At 36.7% G+C, this 13528-nt stretch overlaps 1 protein-coding gene across 1 annotated transcript in view; it reads right to left on the bottom strand.

Annotated features, from left to right (window-relative positions):
• LOC111624663 (protein big brother-like) overlaps positions 1 to 8037 on the bottom strand; it is a 14727-nt gene extending 6690 nt beyond the window's left edge. The window contains exons 1-5 of the mRNA XM_023367568.1: positions 7867 to 8037; positions 6966 to 7052; positions 6715 to 6810; positions 2012 to 2128; positions 922 to 1041 (exon numbers count right to left, since the gene is read on the bottom strand). Coding sequence (XP_023223336.1) covers positions 922 to 1041; positions 2012 to 2128; positions 6715 to 6810; positions 6966 to 7052; positions 7867 to 7992 — 546 coding nt within the window. The 5' untranslated portion in view covers positions 7993 to 8037. The remainder of the gene's footprint in view (positions 1 to 921; positions 1042 to 2011; positions 2129 to 6714; positions 6811 to 6965; positions 7053 to 7866) is intronic.
• Between the last annotated feature and the right edge of the window lie 5491 nt (positions 8038 to 13528).

Below are 13528 nucleotides of genomic sequence, written 5' to 3'. Positions count from 1 at the left end.
CAAAGAGGTTTGGCTTTGCCTACTTTTTAAAATGTTTCTAAAATGACTTAGGCAAATGTCATTACTCCGAGCAGCAATACGGCCAGTGTGAACCTTTTCGGGATGTTTCTTTTCAATAAAATCAATCACTTTCTGATAATACCTCAAGATTTCCTTTATCGAGCGAGATCCTTCCACGACGAAGCAAACACGCGGACTGAGACCAATGAACAGAAGTGAATAAAAAATGGCGCTGCGAACTAATGTAACGTCGTATGGTGAGTTTTTGTTCGTATCGTGGAGCAAAAATATGTTCAAATTTCGTGTCGTATCCTGAAAATTTTGTATGCTGGGGCGTTCGTATCCTGAGGTACCACTGTATAGGAATGGCACACAGTTGGAGTGGAGGAACAATTCGAAGCGAAGTGCAGGAAGAGATCGGGAGCGACATATAGGAACAGCTTAGAAGCGAATTGTAGGAAAAATCAGGAGCGAAGTGTAGGAAGAGATCAGGAACGAAACATAGGAACAGTTCAGAAGCGAAATAAAGTAAAAGCAAAAATGTAAGAACAGTTCATTAGTGAAATGCAGGAAGAGTGACATCTGTCCAAGATCTTTAGCGTGTAGCATCGTCCCTCGTAAGATTTACTCAATTAAACTTAATCCAACGAGCAGCTGTCATATCGGTTGGAGACGTAAAGAATAGAAATGGAGAAAGAGGCGTCGAAACTGTCAATCAAACGTCTTTTGTCCCTACCAAAGTAGTGCAGTAACCATTAATTTCCCACCTTTAACATCTGCCCTGTTGTAGAGATTTTACAGCATCCCCCTTTGATTTCTTTTTCTATATATGTCCACGTGGCGCGTAAAAATCCGTTCGGGAAATGATAATTTACACTTTTAATCTCGGAAAATTACGGACCGACAACCGTCCCTACTCACCTCCATTTCGCACTCGACTTTTAATTCCTGTTGTGTCCTGTACAGTAGGAGCTGGTTCTCGTTTAATGATCTCAGATACTGATTCCTCTCGATTTTTTCGATCAGTAAAGCGTGTTCTTCCTGTAAATAAAGAACGGAAAGATCTATGAATTTAGTCCGAAAAGTGGTTTTCAAATTGGTTAACGGTTTTCTGCATGTGTTGGCGTGTTTTGCACAATTTTCAACACGTGTTACATGCTCTACATGTGTTTTTCTTCCGAAAACGAGTAGAATTTTTAGTGTTTTATTCCTTAATTTGCAGGAATATCGTGTCGAATATTCGAAAAACTGTCTGAGGAGGACAAAATACGTAACTTCTGCCCCAATTTAGTACATTAGAATCGGATAAAAAGACACTACTGCAGGCAAATTAACCTTTACTTACACCTTTACACTTGTTTACAAGAGCAACTACAGTATTCTGTTTAATTACTTCTACGTAGAGGCACCACTTAACACAGGCTTATTCGTGATAGTAATGTATTAAGAGTTGTGTAGGTGGAGGTCTAATAATGTATAAAAGGCATACTCTAAAGGTCTCTTCAACTATAAAATAGGAGGAATATTGTGTGGTGTCTTATCTGTTAAATTAATAGACGAACCTGTTATATAAGTCCATATAAAAGAGGAATATCAAATGCATAACCGGATATAAGGTGACTGAAGGAAACATTTTTCTCTTCTATAGGAATCACATATCCTTGCTGCAGTTTATAAAGGGAGAAATTAAGCTTTGTTTTTTAAGCAAAAAAGGCCCTTCTTGGAATTTTGTGACCCTAAATAGCCCTATATACGATTTCCTTAAAAAAATAAAGGCCCTGTATGGAAGCGAAGAGCCTATCAAATTAAAGAAAAATCGACAGCCACGTGCCTTCAGCCTGGTTACGCATAACGAGGGGCCTTAAAAACTGTAAAATGCTCTTTATCTTAAGGGTTAACACTAAAAGCGTGTTGTTAGTAAAACGTTATATCGGAGTAACCCTCATATTAGAGCACGGAAGGAAGCTTAGAACGGCCAGCATTTTTAATTGTCTAAGCCTCAATTACTCACCTGAGCTCTTTCTTCATCGTACTCCAAACAGGCCATCCCGTCCAGGCGATCCAAATTGAGCCATCCCCTCCATCTGACACAGACCCCGTCCATGATGAATCTGGAACGGATGTGCACCTAAAAACAAAACAAAGCATCCTTTACACCACACGTGATCTTTGTCACACGAAGGTAAGCTGGATGTCACGTGAGGATCTTGAGGGTCTTGAGAAATGCCCGCTAAACAATGTGAATCGAGAGGAAATTGTCATTTTGTCGCGTCGAGGACATTAGCGAGTTTTTTTAGACTATTAAGCGCGGGCAAATCGTTATTTTCCGGTCGTTAATGCGTCTAGAGTGCGCGTGCCGGCATTACACCCCAAATAAAAACGCTTTCGGGGCGAGAAATCGTAAATGGTAAACGGATATCGGCACTGTTGACTCACTTTACCTCTATAAATTTTTAACTTACGAAATTTTGAGGGGGGAGCTTACGTGAATAATGAAATCCTCCGTTCATCGAGGGATTCTGGAAGGCCCCTCCGAAATTACACAATTGCGCGTTTACCAGATGTAAGAAAGACCTAATTCGTGTACCGGAATCTGTCTTGTTCTAGCGTAAATTCGACGTAATTCCCGCTTATAACGTCGCTAAACTTTGATATAAGACAACCTAATTTAATCACTTTCTAACAGCCTGGACAATGTTTTATTACACTCCATTTGTATGCAGCCTATACCAAATGTAAACAAGATTGCTGCACTTATGTACACTCGTTTACCAGAATTTCTCGTGTTCTAGCGTAGATTGACGTTATCCCCGCTTATAACGTCGCTAAACTCCGATATAAGATTATACAACCTTTAATCACGCTCTAACAGCCTGGATAATGCCGTTTTATTGATACTACACTCCATTTACAGATATGTCCGTCAACCCTGTCCACTAAGCAGTCCATCCTTATCTTCTTATCGCGTCATCGCAGTTACCCCCATTTGTTTTTTCTTATATCGGTTAAACATCGTCGACGACACCAAGATTTAATTGTAGATACACACCTTAATTTGAATGGTTTAAATCGTGTTTAACACCTTACGTAACGAGCATAAAGGATGTTTGTATGTGTTTCTGTGTGTGTTTATGTGAAAGGACGAAGTGGGACTTTCTCAAAACAATCTGCGAATCTTGTTTATGGGGCTGTAAATTAAATAACTTTTGTTTTGAGTGGAAGTATTGACACGTGAAGAAGGTTTCAGAGAGTTTAAGGGCAAAATATTACCTTCCCTGGTGGACGAATCGTTAATTTTAGTGTTTAAACACTTGGAAGGGGGTCAAAACATCAAATTGTAAGCGATTTACTGTAAAAATTCACATGCTTTTTCAACGAATTTACGCGCGCATTATACACGATCGTCAGCGAATTTTACAGTTATGCTTACCCCTATTGTTAACAGAATAAAAGCGAAAGCACGAGGGGGGGTGAGAGAAGAAGATCGAGTTACTCGGTATACGTCACGACACCTCGTGACGCGACTGCTCTTAGTTCGAAGCCATTGAAACGAGGCGACGAAGTGTTGATTTAACGACGCAAATTACCTTAACCTCATCGTCGACCCTCCCTCCCTTTCCACCGCTCCGACAGCACCTCATTCACCAATCTTCCGTTACCGATTGATAACAAAAGACAAGAGACGAAGCGCGTGAAAGAGCGTCACGTTACTTGGCGTGACACACGACCCCTACCAAGTAAACATTATCTCCCTCGCAACCTGCAATTTGACACTTGTTCTGTGCCATTTGTGTGTGTGTCTCGTCGTCTCTCTCTTCGACTTTTTAATAATCTCCCACTCCATTTTTTTTCTTTTTTAAGTGCGGCTTCGTCCGACAGGTGGCCAACGAACCAGCGACGACGTCACACGGTTTGAATTTCAAATTTGTAACACGTGTTCTCAACAATAAGCGCGTGCATTTTCGTACGAATTCTGTTACTTCTCGTGCTGTTTTTTTTTTTATCGCTAGAGAATTAAGGTTATTGGCAGCAATTAAGGGTAGGGTGGAGAACAGAGCTCGTTTTTTTCGAAACTAGAATCGTGACGACCTCTGACCCCCACAGAAGCTTTCTTCCGGTGTATAAAGGGCAGAAACCTCGAAGAGAAGCCGAAAATTGACGACAGAGCGTTGAAAGTTGGGGAGATATCCTAACGCAAACCCTACAGGAATATATAAGCAGGCACTGGTGTAGAATTTAAATAAATTCGGGTGTGATTTCGGAATTTCTCGCGAGTCTCGTGTTAAGAAAAGTGAGCCCTGGTCTAACATAGGTCCGAATTTCAGGCTTAATTTACAAGAAACGTGGAAAAAGTGATCGAGTCGGTTCGGTCTGTTTACCAGATCCTGTTTGTTCCATCGAAAAGTCGTTTAGTTCAACGTTTTTTTCAACGTTTGTCATTAATAGAGTGGCTTGTCTCATTTTTTATCCATGGTTAACCTTGCGACTCGCCAAGTTATTATATTAACTGGCTACAAGATAAGGGGATATTTAACCCAAGACTAGTTATTATAACATTCTATCTGATAAAATTAACTCTTTAACACTAGCAGCATCCTTAAGTGATGCAGTGTTTTTATTTTTAATGATGCTTCGCTCTGTAAAATGTCTTCCAATTGTTGGAGAGGAAATTCGACTTAATTGCGTTTTCCTCGAAGATTTTACCCCGTAAAAAGTGCGTAAATTGAAGCGAAAATGCAGTATTTCTTAAATTTAGCCCATTAATTTTTATTATGGATACGTCTAGGTGGTGTATTTTGCTTAATAATGGACACGTCTGTGCTTAACTTAGAGGCCCATTATTGTGCTATATAGATGTATTTTTATAATTTTGCAACCCAAAATAAAGTCCCAATACCCTAATTTCTCAATAATTGCTGTTATTTCTTAAACTTAGCCCATTAAATTTTATTATAGGTACTTCTAAGGGGTGTATTTTGCTTAATAATACAGAGAGATGCTCCCGTCCTATCCTACTTCTATCCCTCGTCTTGCTTCTATATTAACTTAGGCCCGTTGTGTTATGAAGATTTATTTTTATAATTTTATAGCCAAAAATAAGGTCCCAATGCCCTAATTCCTCTTTAATTGCCACCAGGAAAGAAGTGGTTAATTACCTTTCTATAATAATTAAGGTTAAGTTCATCAAAATCAAGCCTCCCGTAAAGAGTAGTGTCGATTGTAAATTCTCATTAGAAGCTTATGGTTCTCTTCATTAAAATTATTTAGGACTTTTATGTTAAGTATAGATATAAACGCTTAAAATATGTAAATAAGAGTCTTTCTATGTCATAATTTCGCTCTATAATGGCCCCTATTGGTGTAAAAACGCGTTTATTTTGTAAATATGAGGAGGAAGAGCAATTCTGGAATGGCTCGTATTTTACTTTACTCTTTACCTTAGTAAAAGTAGGATGAAACTACGAAACTCAAAATTATTACATAATTATCATCGAAATACACTAGCAAAATGTCTTCACCCTTTTTCTCAGAAATTTCAAAAGAGGGGAGGTTATCGAAAGGCGGATTCCGAGACGTTAAGAATTTTTGGTGGTGATGGATCCGTAGGCGATTTAGGGCGACACCAGCATCTTTGGTAATATTTACACAATGTTCTCGACCCTCCCTTAGACTCGAATTTCATATTCTGTCAGCACTTCTTGAATCTTAAATCGAGTGGAACCAAGTAGAATGGTAGTCCAGGATAGTTTCGGAGGGGTGAAGCTCCCATCTACTAAATGTTATTGTTTTAATCTTAAGTAGACAATACAAACTATTGTTTAACGTCTGTACAGTAAAGGAATCTCTCTATCTGTAAACTTTGACTTTAGACTTTATACAGATAAATAATAAAAGTCTTATCTAAACTTTTCGAGTGTCATGTGCCGTGCCCGTAATTAAAGTAATAACTACCATAAAATAATTCTGGGATGGTCCTATTTACAACCGCCAAATTTTCATTGTTGTGATCTTCACTGAGTTTCAGAGACGACAAATAGGCCTGGTTGTTTTTCTGGTGTTTTCGGCGCTTTTTTTCGGTATATTAGAGGGTGGCACTTTCCGAAATGGCTAATTTGACCTTTGACCTAATTGCTTAGTTGCATTTTAGACGGATAAACACAAAACTAGAAGACGAATTAAGTCTGGAGGTAAATAAAATTTGGCGACAGAAGCGGAGACAAAGTCAATTTTGGTGTGAAAGTTTTGCAAAAATGAAGAGAAATAAGCATTTAAAATGGTGCGAATTCGTTAAATAGGGGGATAAATTATTAAATTTTTAAGAAATGGTCTGCGAGAAGCGCGCGGAAGAAGTAGAAAACGGTTGTTAGAAGCGAAGTATAAGAGGGCGATTGACATATTGGCAAACTGTTTTAGAGTAAAAGATAACACTCCAAATTGATGGTAAAAACGTTGTCGGCATTTTACAACTCTCCCTCCTCTTTCTAAACAACTATTCTAGTCCACGATCCACCCTTCACGCGGTTTAACAAGGGGGATAGTTTAATGCCTCAGGCTCCGAAAATTCACCAAGAAAATACCCAACGTAGCCTACATCTTAGTCACTTAATTACACGATAATTTATAAAGAATTTATGAAACGAAAACGTTAATTTAAATTTTTGGGTGTTAAAAAAATGTTTTCTAGGTATAAAAACACAGTAATTACGACGTTACCTTTCCATTTTCGATGTCAAAGTCGCATCCGTCGCTGTATCCATTAGAACAGGGTCTGAACTTCAAAGGTATGTTCGTACCTGTGCCTATAAACGACTGTAAAACGTTTACAATTAGAGAAAAAAGTTGACTAAATCAGTGCCGAATATGGTCGGCCCAAAAGTCGGTTGACCGTGTTTAGCCACGATGTGTTTAGTTTATACAGCGGTTAAACGACTTTGGGGCCAACCCTGTAATGATTTTAAACCTACCACTTCGATGCTCCCTTCGCGGCATTCGTTTTGGAACAGGGTTTTCCTCTCCTCGGCCACTTTGTCCCGATATCCTATGTATCTGACCTGGGCCAAAAATAAACACATCAGGAGCGAAGTAATGGACCAAATTTTTGGGCCTTTTTAGCTACAAGACACAACGTTTTTGAACCAATAATTTAACGGATAATGCGTAAGATATTTATGTCTAGGGTGAGAATTGGATAAAATCTATTATTTTGAATGAAAGTTTGTCTATCTGCCTGCAGTTTAGGCCATTGAAAATATCAATTTGGGCACATCCCAAACTTGGCTAGGGAACGGCTACATTTAACTATATTCAAATTCCTGTGTTTTTGTGTAATCCTTCAGCGATATTTCATTAAAAATTCGGTTTCTAGAATCCAAATAAAAGTAAAATTTAGCTTTAAAAATATAGAAACAGCTAGGATGGGGTACAAAATTAGGGTATAAAGTAGAAATTACGCAAATGAACAATTATACGTGACTTTAGTGATAAAAATTCAATTGAAACTACTGGATGGCCCAGAAATCAGTTAACTATTGTAAACACTAAATTTTTATCTTATTTTGTAACCATTTGTAACGTTCTAAACTCATATTCGCATATTTGAAATACACGTACAAAAATACGGTTATCTGACTTTTGATCCATCCTGTATGTTACAAACTCGATTTAATTGTAGAGCGCACTTAAATTATAGAATTTTATGCCCAGAATTGTGAACAGACTTACTTCCACCTTAAATTATAGAATTAAGCTCTTTTAACCAGAAAAACTGCCAAATTATTGGCTTACAGACACTACTTTACGGTAAAAACGCCAATCATTTGGCTTCCCACACCTAAAAATTGCGATAGTTTTGGAAGTTTTACTCACCTCGCTCTCGTGACTTAATTTGCGAAAAAGTTCGTTAGTTTCGAATTTCTCCTTTTGATTAGGAACCACTCGAAAGGCGTAAATTGGCTTCCTCTTAAAAATATTAGGAGTCTCGTAAGGGAGCATCACTAACGTTTCTAACGCTTAATTTGCTTAGCGAACGACACACGATCCCCTTATCCTCGTGTGATAAAACACGCCTCTACTATAAACCTATTATTAAAGTCGGTGTTAGGTCGACCAATGACGAATTGTCGCCTTACGCGCGTGCGTCGAAAGAGGCGTGGCGTCGTTAACCGTGTCATGCTAGTGGTTCGATTCCCGTTTATTATTATAATAACCTTTATTACGTAAAGGGTTGCTTATGGGGAAAAAGGGGGGATGACGGCGACGAAATTCTAGAAACTTACAAAATTCGAAAAAATGATTAATCAAACAATTAAAGTTTAGTGTTTGTTGTGTTCTTACGCGTGTTTTTCGGGTGTGAGTCAGGAATTTATATAAATTATTTAAAAAATAATTGTAATAAGTGTACTTATACAATAATAAAGGCGCTAATTACTTGCAATTATACGAATATCGTTCACTATTGCTTGATTGTTACTTGTATACAAGTATTCATTCTAACGTGTATAGTACTGTACATAGTGTACTCTGTGTAGTGTATAGGCCCATTTATCAGTGTACTGACTGTAACATGTATACATCAGTATACTCAGTGTAACATGCATACAACAGATCTGTGTATACACATTACACAGAGTACACTGTGTACATCAGTGTACTGACTATAACATGTATACATCAGTGTATACAATTACTACTTGCAATTAATTATTATTCACTGTCAATTTGCAATATTACTTACTATTTGTGGTTAGTGCTTACTTGCTACTCTACTGTCAGACTACTACTAACAATTGCAGTAACTCGCTCGAATTACTGTTTAATAGTAGAATTTTGTGGCCCTTCCCAAAATTTGAATGGCCTTTTCAATATTTATCGTTGGAAATTATAAGCCTGTATTAAGGTGTAGAAGGGCACGACACAGAATGCAATCCATCGATTGATTCTGTGGTACTGGCAATCCGAAGGATGTTCTGTGCGCGTACACATAACTTTCAGTCGAGTTTGACCTTTAACCTTTGACCTCCCGGTATTTATGATTATAGAAGAGAATAAAGGGCTGGTCGGGGGTCAGTTTTGAACTTTTAAAAGTGTTCTATTGTTTCTATCTTTTCGGAAGGTCGACAAAAGACGAGAGGGGTCCTCGTTTACTGTTATTTGCTAAATGTTCGGCAATAAAACTTCAACTTTATGACTTTCCAAGTTATACCTGTAAATAATATGAGTGATGCCTTTTCCTTTCTATAATATAACTTTGACGTCGCTGTTCAACAAAGGTTTCACTCAATATTCAACGCGTCGACCGTCTGTCGCGAAGCCACAACAGTTTTTTAACGTTCGATTTCCGAAAAAATTCTAATATTTTGGGGGTTTTCTGCGTTTTATAAATGGTAGAAGGTGCTAAAATGCCCCCTAAACACTGGCAGAGTTTTTTAATGCTTAATTTTGGCAGTAGGACCGCCGCAAACGGAGGAGTCGGTGTATATAAATTCACGATTATTATTATAGAAACCGGTAGCGATGGCTGTAAATAGGGCACGGAGGGGGCACCTGGCACTTCACCTATGTCTCCGTCGACTGTAATTTTCTATCATTATTCTGAATCATTTCCCACTGTTATGGTAATGTTATGACTTTCTCCTACACATCGCGCAATTAAGGACGATACTTTTTGTCGTTAAGTGAGCTATTCACTGGGGTGAGAAATTTCTGAAATAATTATTTTCCCCATTGTCGTGGGAGAATATAGCAAAAATCAATGTTCAAGCTACTTTATTCAGTTTTTTTTTCTTTTTAATAAAGTCAAGTTTCTTGGACTGGATTCTCCAACAAGAAACCCCCTACTGAAGAAGTAGGGGGTTTCTTGTACGGAAAACTACCAAATCCTCTCCTAACTAAAAAAAATAGAACCCCCTTTTTTATTATAATCTTATTTCGTCCACTAGTACGTATCTATTAACAGGACTTATTAAATTGGCTTTAAAGATACTGCAACTCAGTTTCACAGATTAGAAAATTGTTGTTTTATTTAAATTATTGTCGGGAAATTTAAATTTTGTATAAAAAAATTTATTTTTAATTTTTATGTAGAATATATCATATAAATACCTGCTGATGAGGGACGAACAAGTCCAAAACGCAAAATTAACATGTATGTGTCCAGGTAAATTAAATAAAACAACAATTTTCTAATCTGTGAAACTGAGTTGCAGTATCTTTACAGCCAGTTAATAAGTCCTGTTAATAGATATGTACTAGTAGACGAAATAAGATTATAATAAATTAGGACATTGAGGCATATTAATTTAACCCTTTTTTATTTTTCTACAATTTTCTAGACTAAATATTTGATTATTAGTAACTAGTAAGTAGGTGTTAAGCAGTGTTTGGTTACTTCTTAAAATGGAAGCGAATTGAGTAACTCTACAAGTTATAAAAGTATAGTAACTCGAGAGTAAACCCCGAAATTCGAGTTTAAATCGGGAAGGAACACCAGAAACAGAGGTGATATTATGAAGATCTAAATTTAGATTAATATAGAGATTTAAGACCTGTGGAGGGTGATTGTTTTCTTGTCATGTTAGTGTTAACCACTTTGATATCTTTCCATGATCCTTAAATCATAGAGAGATCGTTTAAGTGAAGATTTTACCTTCCTCCCCAGTTCTTCTTTATTGTTCCTTGATATTTTATTTAATCTCTTTGTGTTTTCAAGTATTTATCCACTCTCTCCAACCTCTTCTTAGTTTTGCCCCTCTCACGATTATCATTCACAATGCCAGAAACAAGCAATGGTTCCAACTAATTTTTGCATCAAAATCTAAATTTTGTTTATATAAAAATAAAATTTGACATTTTGATTGCTTTATAACTACGGCCTATTTGATGGTGCCTTTGGTATGCTAAATTCAAAAATTGGAGGTTTAATTGTATAATAAGCCATTATGGTCAATTTAGAGTATCTTAATTAATTTAGGGCATCTTCTGTATGAATGTCTACACAAAGGTATGTTTAATAAATCTTCTCTGTGATAACAGTCCTCTTGGGAAGCGATTTTAAACATTTTTAATTTAGAAACGAAGACAATTGGGCTGTTTTCTTGCGGTGAAACCTTTTTGGAGGCGTCTAGACTGGACAGATAAAGGTGCCGACAGCATCTTCCATTGTTATACTGTATTACTTCTAAGTGTCCTTCCGAAACGCCATTTGCTGCCGGTGCCATAAAAATGCCTGCCTAAATTATCTACGGAGGTAACCTAAATGGTAAAGGACACTCGAAACCGGGCAACAAACAGGCCTTGTAGCTTTGCTTTCAGGATTATGATGAATTAAATGCTACCTTCCTCTCAGTCTTCTCCATTATTTTAAGTTAAATCCATTGAAGGTCTACTAAAATATAGCTTTTTAGCCTCTTTAAATTAACTAATTGACTGTTTAAGGAGGGTGTGAAACGTCATTAATTCGTTACTAAGCATACTTTAATCGTTAGAAACGAGGTACGGCTCCTCAGTTAAACGCATTTTAATGCTTTAAATTTTGGTAGGAAACTCGTCCTACATTATTATACTCATTAATAACTAGCATATTAAAATGTAAACAACTGATCAATCAAGGAAACTAACAGGAAAATGTCAAAAAGATTTCACAATTCTGTAATTTATAAAGGATAAGACAAAGCGTTACGATAAAGAAGCTAGAATAACGAATTCTAGTCGGAGAGGACCCTTTTTTGACAATATCATTCAGTAGCATATAGGCTACAGACAGACACCCAGCAGTTCACTACCCTACCGAGAAGCAAATGTAACCGTAGGGGGTACCCGACTGCTCTTCCTTTACCTTTTCACGCCTATAATTTATTAACTCTGTCCAGGAACGTTTTGATAAATGGCGAGTGTGCCACAATACCCCCTCACACACTACCAGGAAACTGTATTAGATCGGTGAATGGGGGTTAACTCCGGCTCGAACCTCCAACGGAATGCCCATGTAAACGATTTTAATCGATCCTCGATAGTTAGAGAGGGAGGAAGTAGGTTACGGGAGGTCGATAAGGCATCGAAACCACCCACGCCATTAATAAAGGAGGGAAATTTTAGTGGGAGGAAGTAGGATTCTTATAAAATATAGCCGAAAATAAGGTCGCTTGCCGATCTTCCTGTAATTAAAAATAAAAAAAGACGAGTTAATTTATGTCCCTTTGTAATTAATACGCTACACGCGCCCGTTCGGGGTGGGTGTAATCCAAACAAACATGGCCGCAGGGTGACGATGTAGGCCATTGTCGTTAGGGTTCCTTTGGTTCCTGCACAGAAATGGCTTCAAAATACGATGCGTACTCTTCCATTCTCACCGGTTTATCGGTCGTAGTATCGATGAAGTGACCGTAATTATTGTTGACACAGGTATTGTGAGGGCAGATTAAAGAGATACCCTAACGCGATAAGGACCATACGGAAGTATCGGTAAGGTCTCCCGTATTTTTACCTTATCTCTTATCGTTGTATTATGGGCTTTAAGTCGCGCATTTAGACTTGTTTTGTAGCTCCCGGTTAAGATAAAAAAAAGGTACCGTTGGCCCTTCGAAGGGATTTTGTTAACGTATCCTGTCTGAAAGGAGCGATAGAAATGTTTTTTGTTACAATTGATGTAAAGTAATGTTTGAGAAAAATGCAGCTGTTAGTTTTCCACCCCTCTTCGGATATTTTATAAACTTAATGTTAGCAACTCTCCTCAAACTAGGCTTCAAATATCAGGCTATTAAAATACTACAGTACTAGAATACTGTATGGATTTAAGTGTTATAAAGAACACAACGTAGAAGACGAGAATATAACACCCGATTTACTGCCCTCTTTCTCTATACTACAATTATAGAATTTGCTTACAAAAACATACAGTAAATTACAGGGGATTTTCTTGTTTTCTACCTCATATACTCATGAACAATTTCTGTTATATAAAACAAATGTAATCCTTACAATAGTTAACGGACTTTTGTACCACTCTAATTCAGACAATTATAAATATGCTTTAATATTAATTTAAAAATGACTAAAATGTAATAAATAAAGTCGCAATTATGTAGAATTAAAACAATTTAATAAAATGAAAGCATTTTCATTCGATTTTCTGACGTTTTGTTGAAAAAACTTCATTGATTTACGTTAAAGATTAAATTTAATCGCTTACAAATTTATATAAAAAATAATGCTAATTACGTTTTTAATTTTAATCAGTTACACAGGAATTGATGGCAATTAAATACTTTTAATTAAAATTATTTGAAACTGAACATTTTTAACTGTTTATTACAATTAAGAAACCGATTAAATATTTGATAAGAATAAAATTTTGAATATTGCATTTAAAAATTAAATTTAAGATCATTTGTAATTATTATTAAATAAAAATTAAATATTATTAAATTTTTCACGTGCTAAATTGATATAAAACACTTAGAAAATTTAAAGTTCAATAACTTTGGTGTACAAATGATAGAAACATATTTTAACAGGCATATAAAAGCCTAAT

This window comes from Centruroides sculpturatus, unplaced genomic scaffold, assembly GCF_000671375.1.
Source record: "Centruroides sculpturatus isolate CEXI.00-Female unplaced genomic scaffold, Cexi_2.0 scaffold263, whole genome shotgun sequence".
NCBI lineage: Eukaryota > Metazoa > Arthropoda > Arachnida > Scorpiones > Buthidae > Centruroides > Centruroides sculpturatus.
This window is presented reverse-complemented; position numbering and strand designations above follow the sequence as displayed.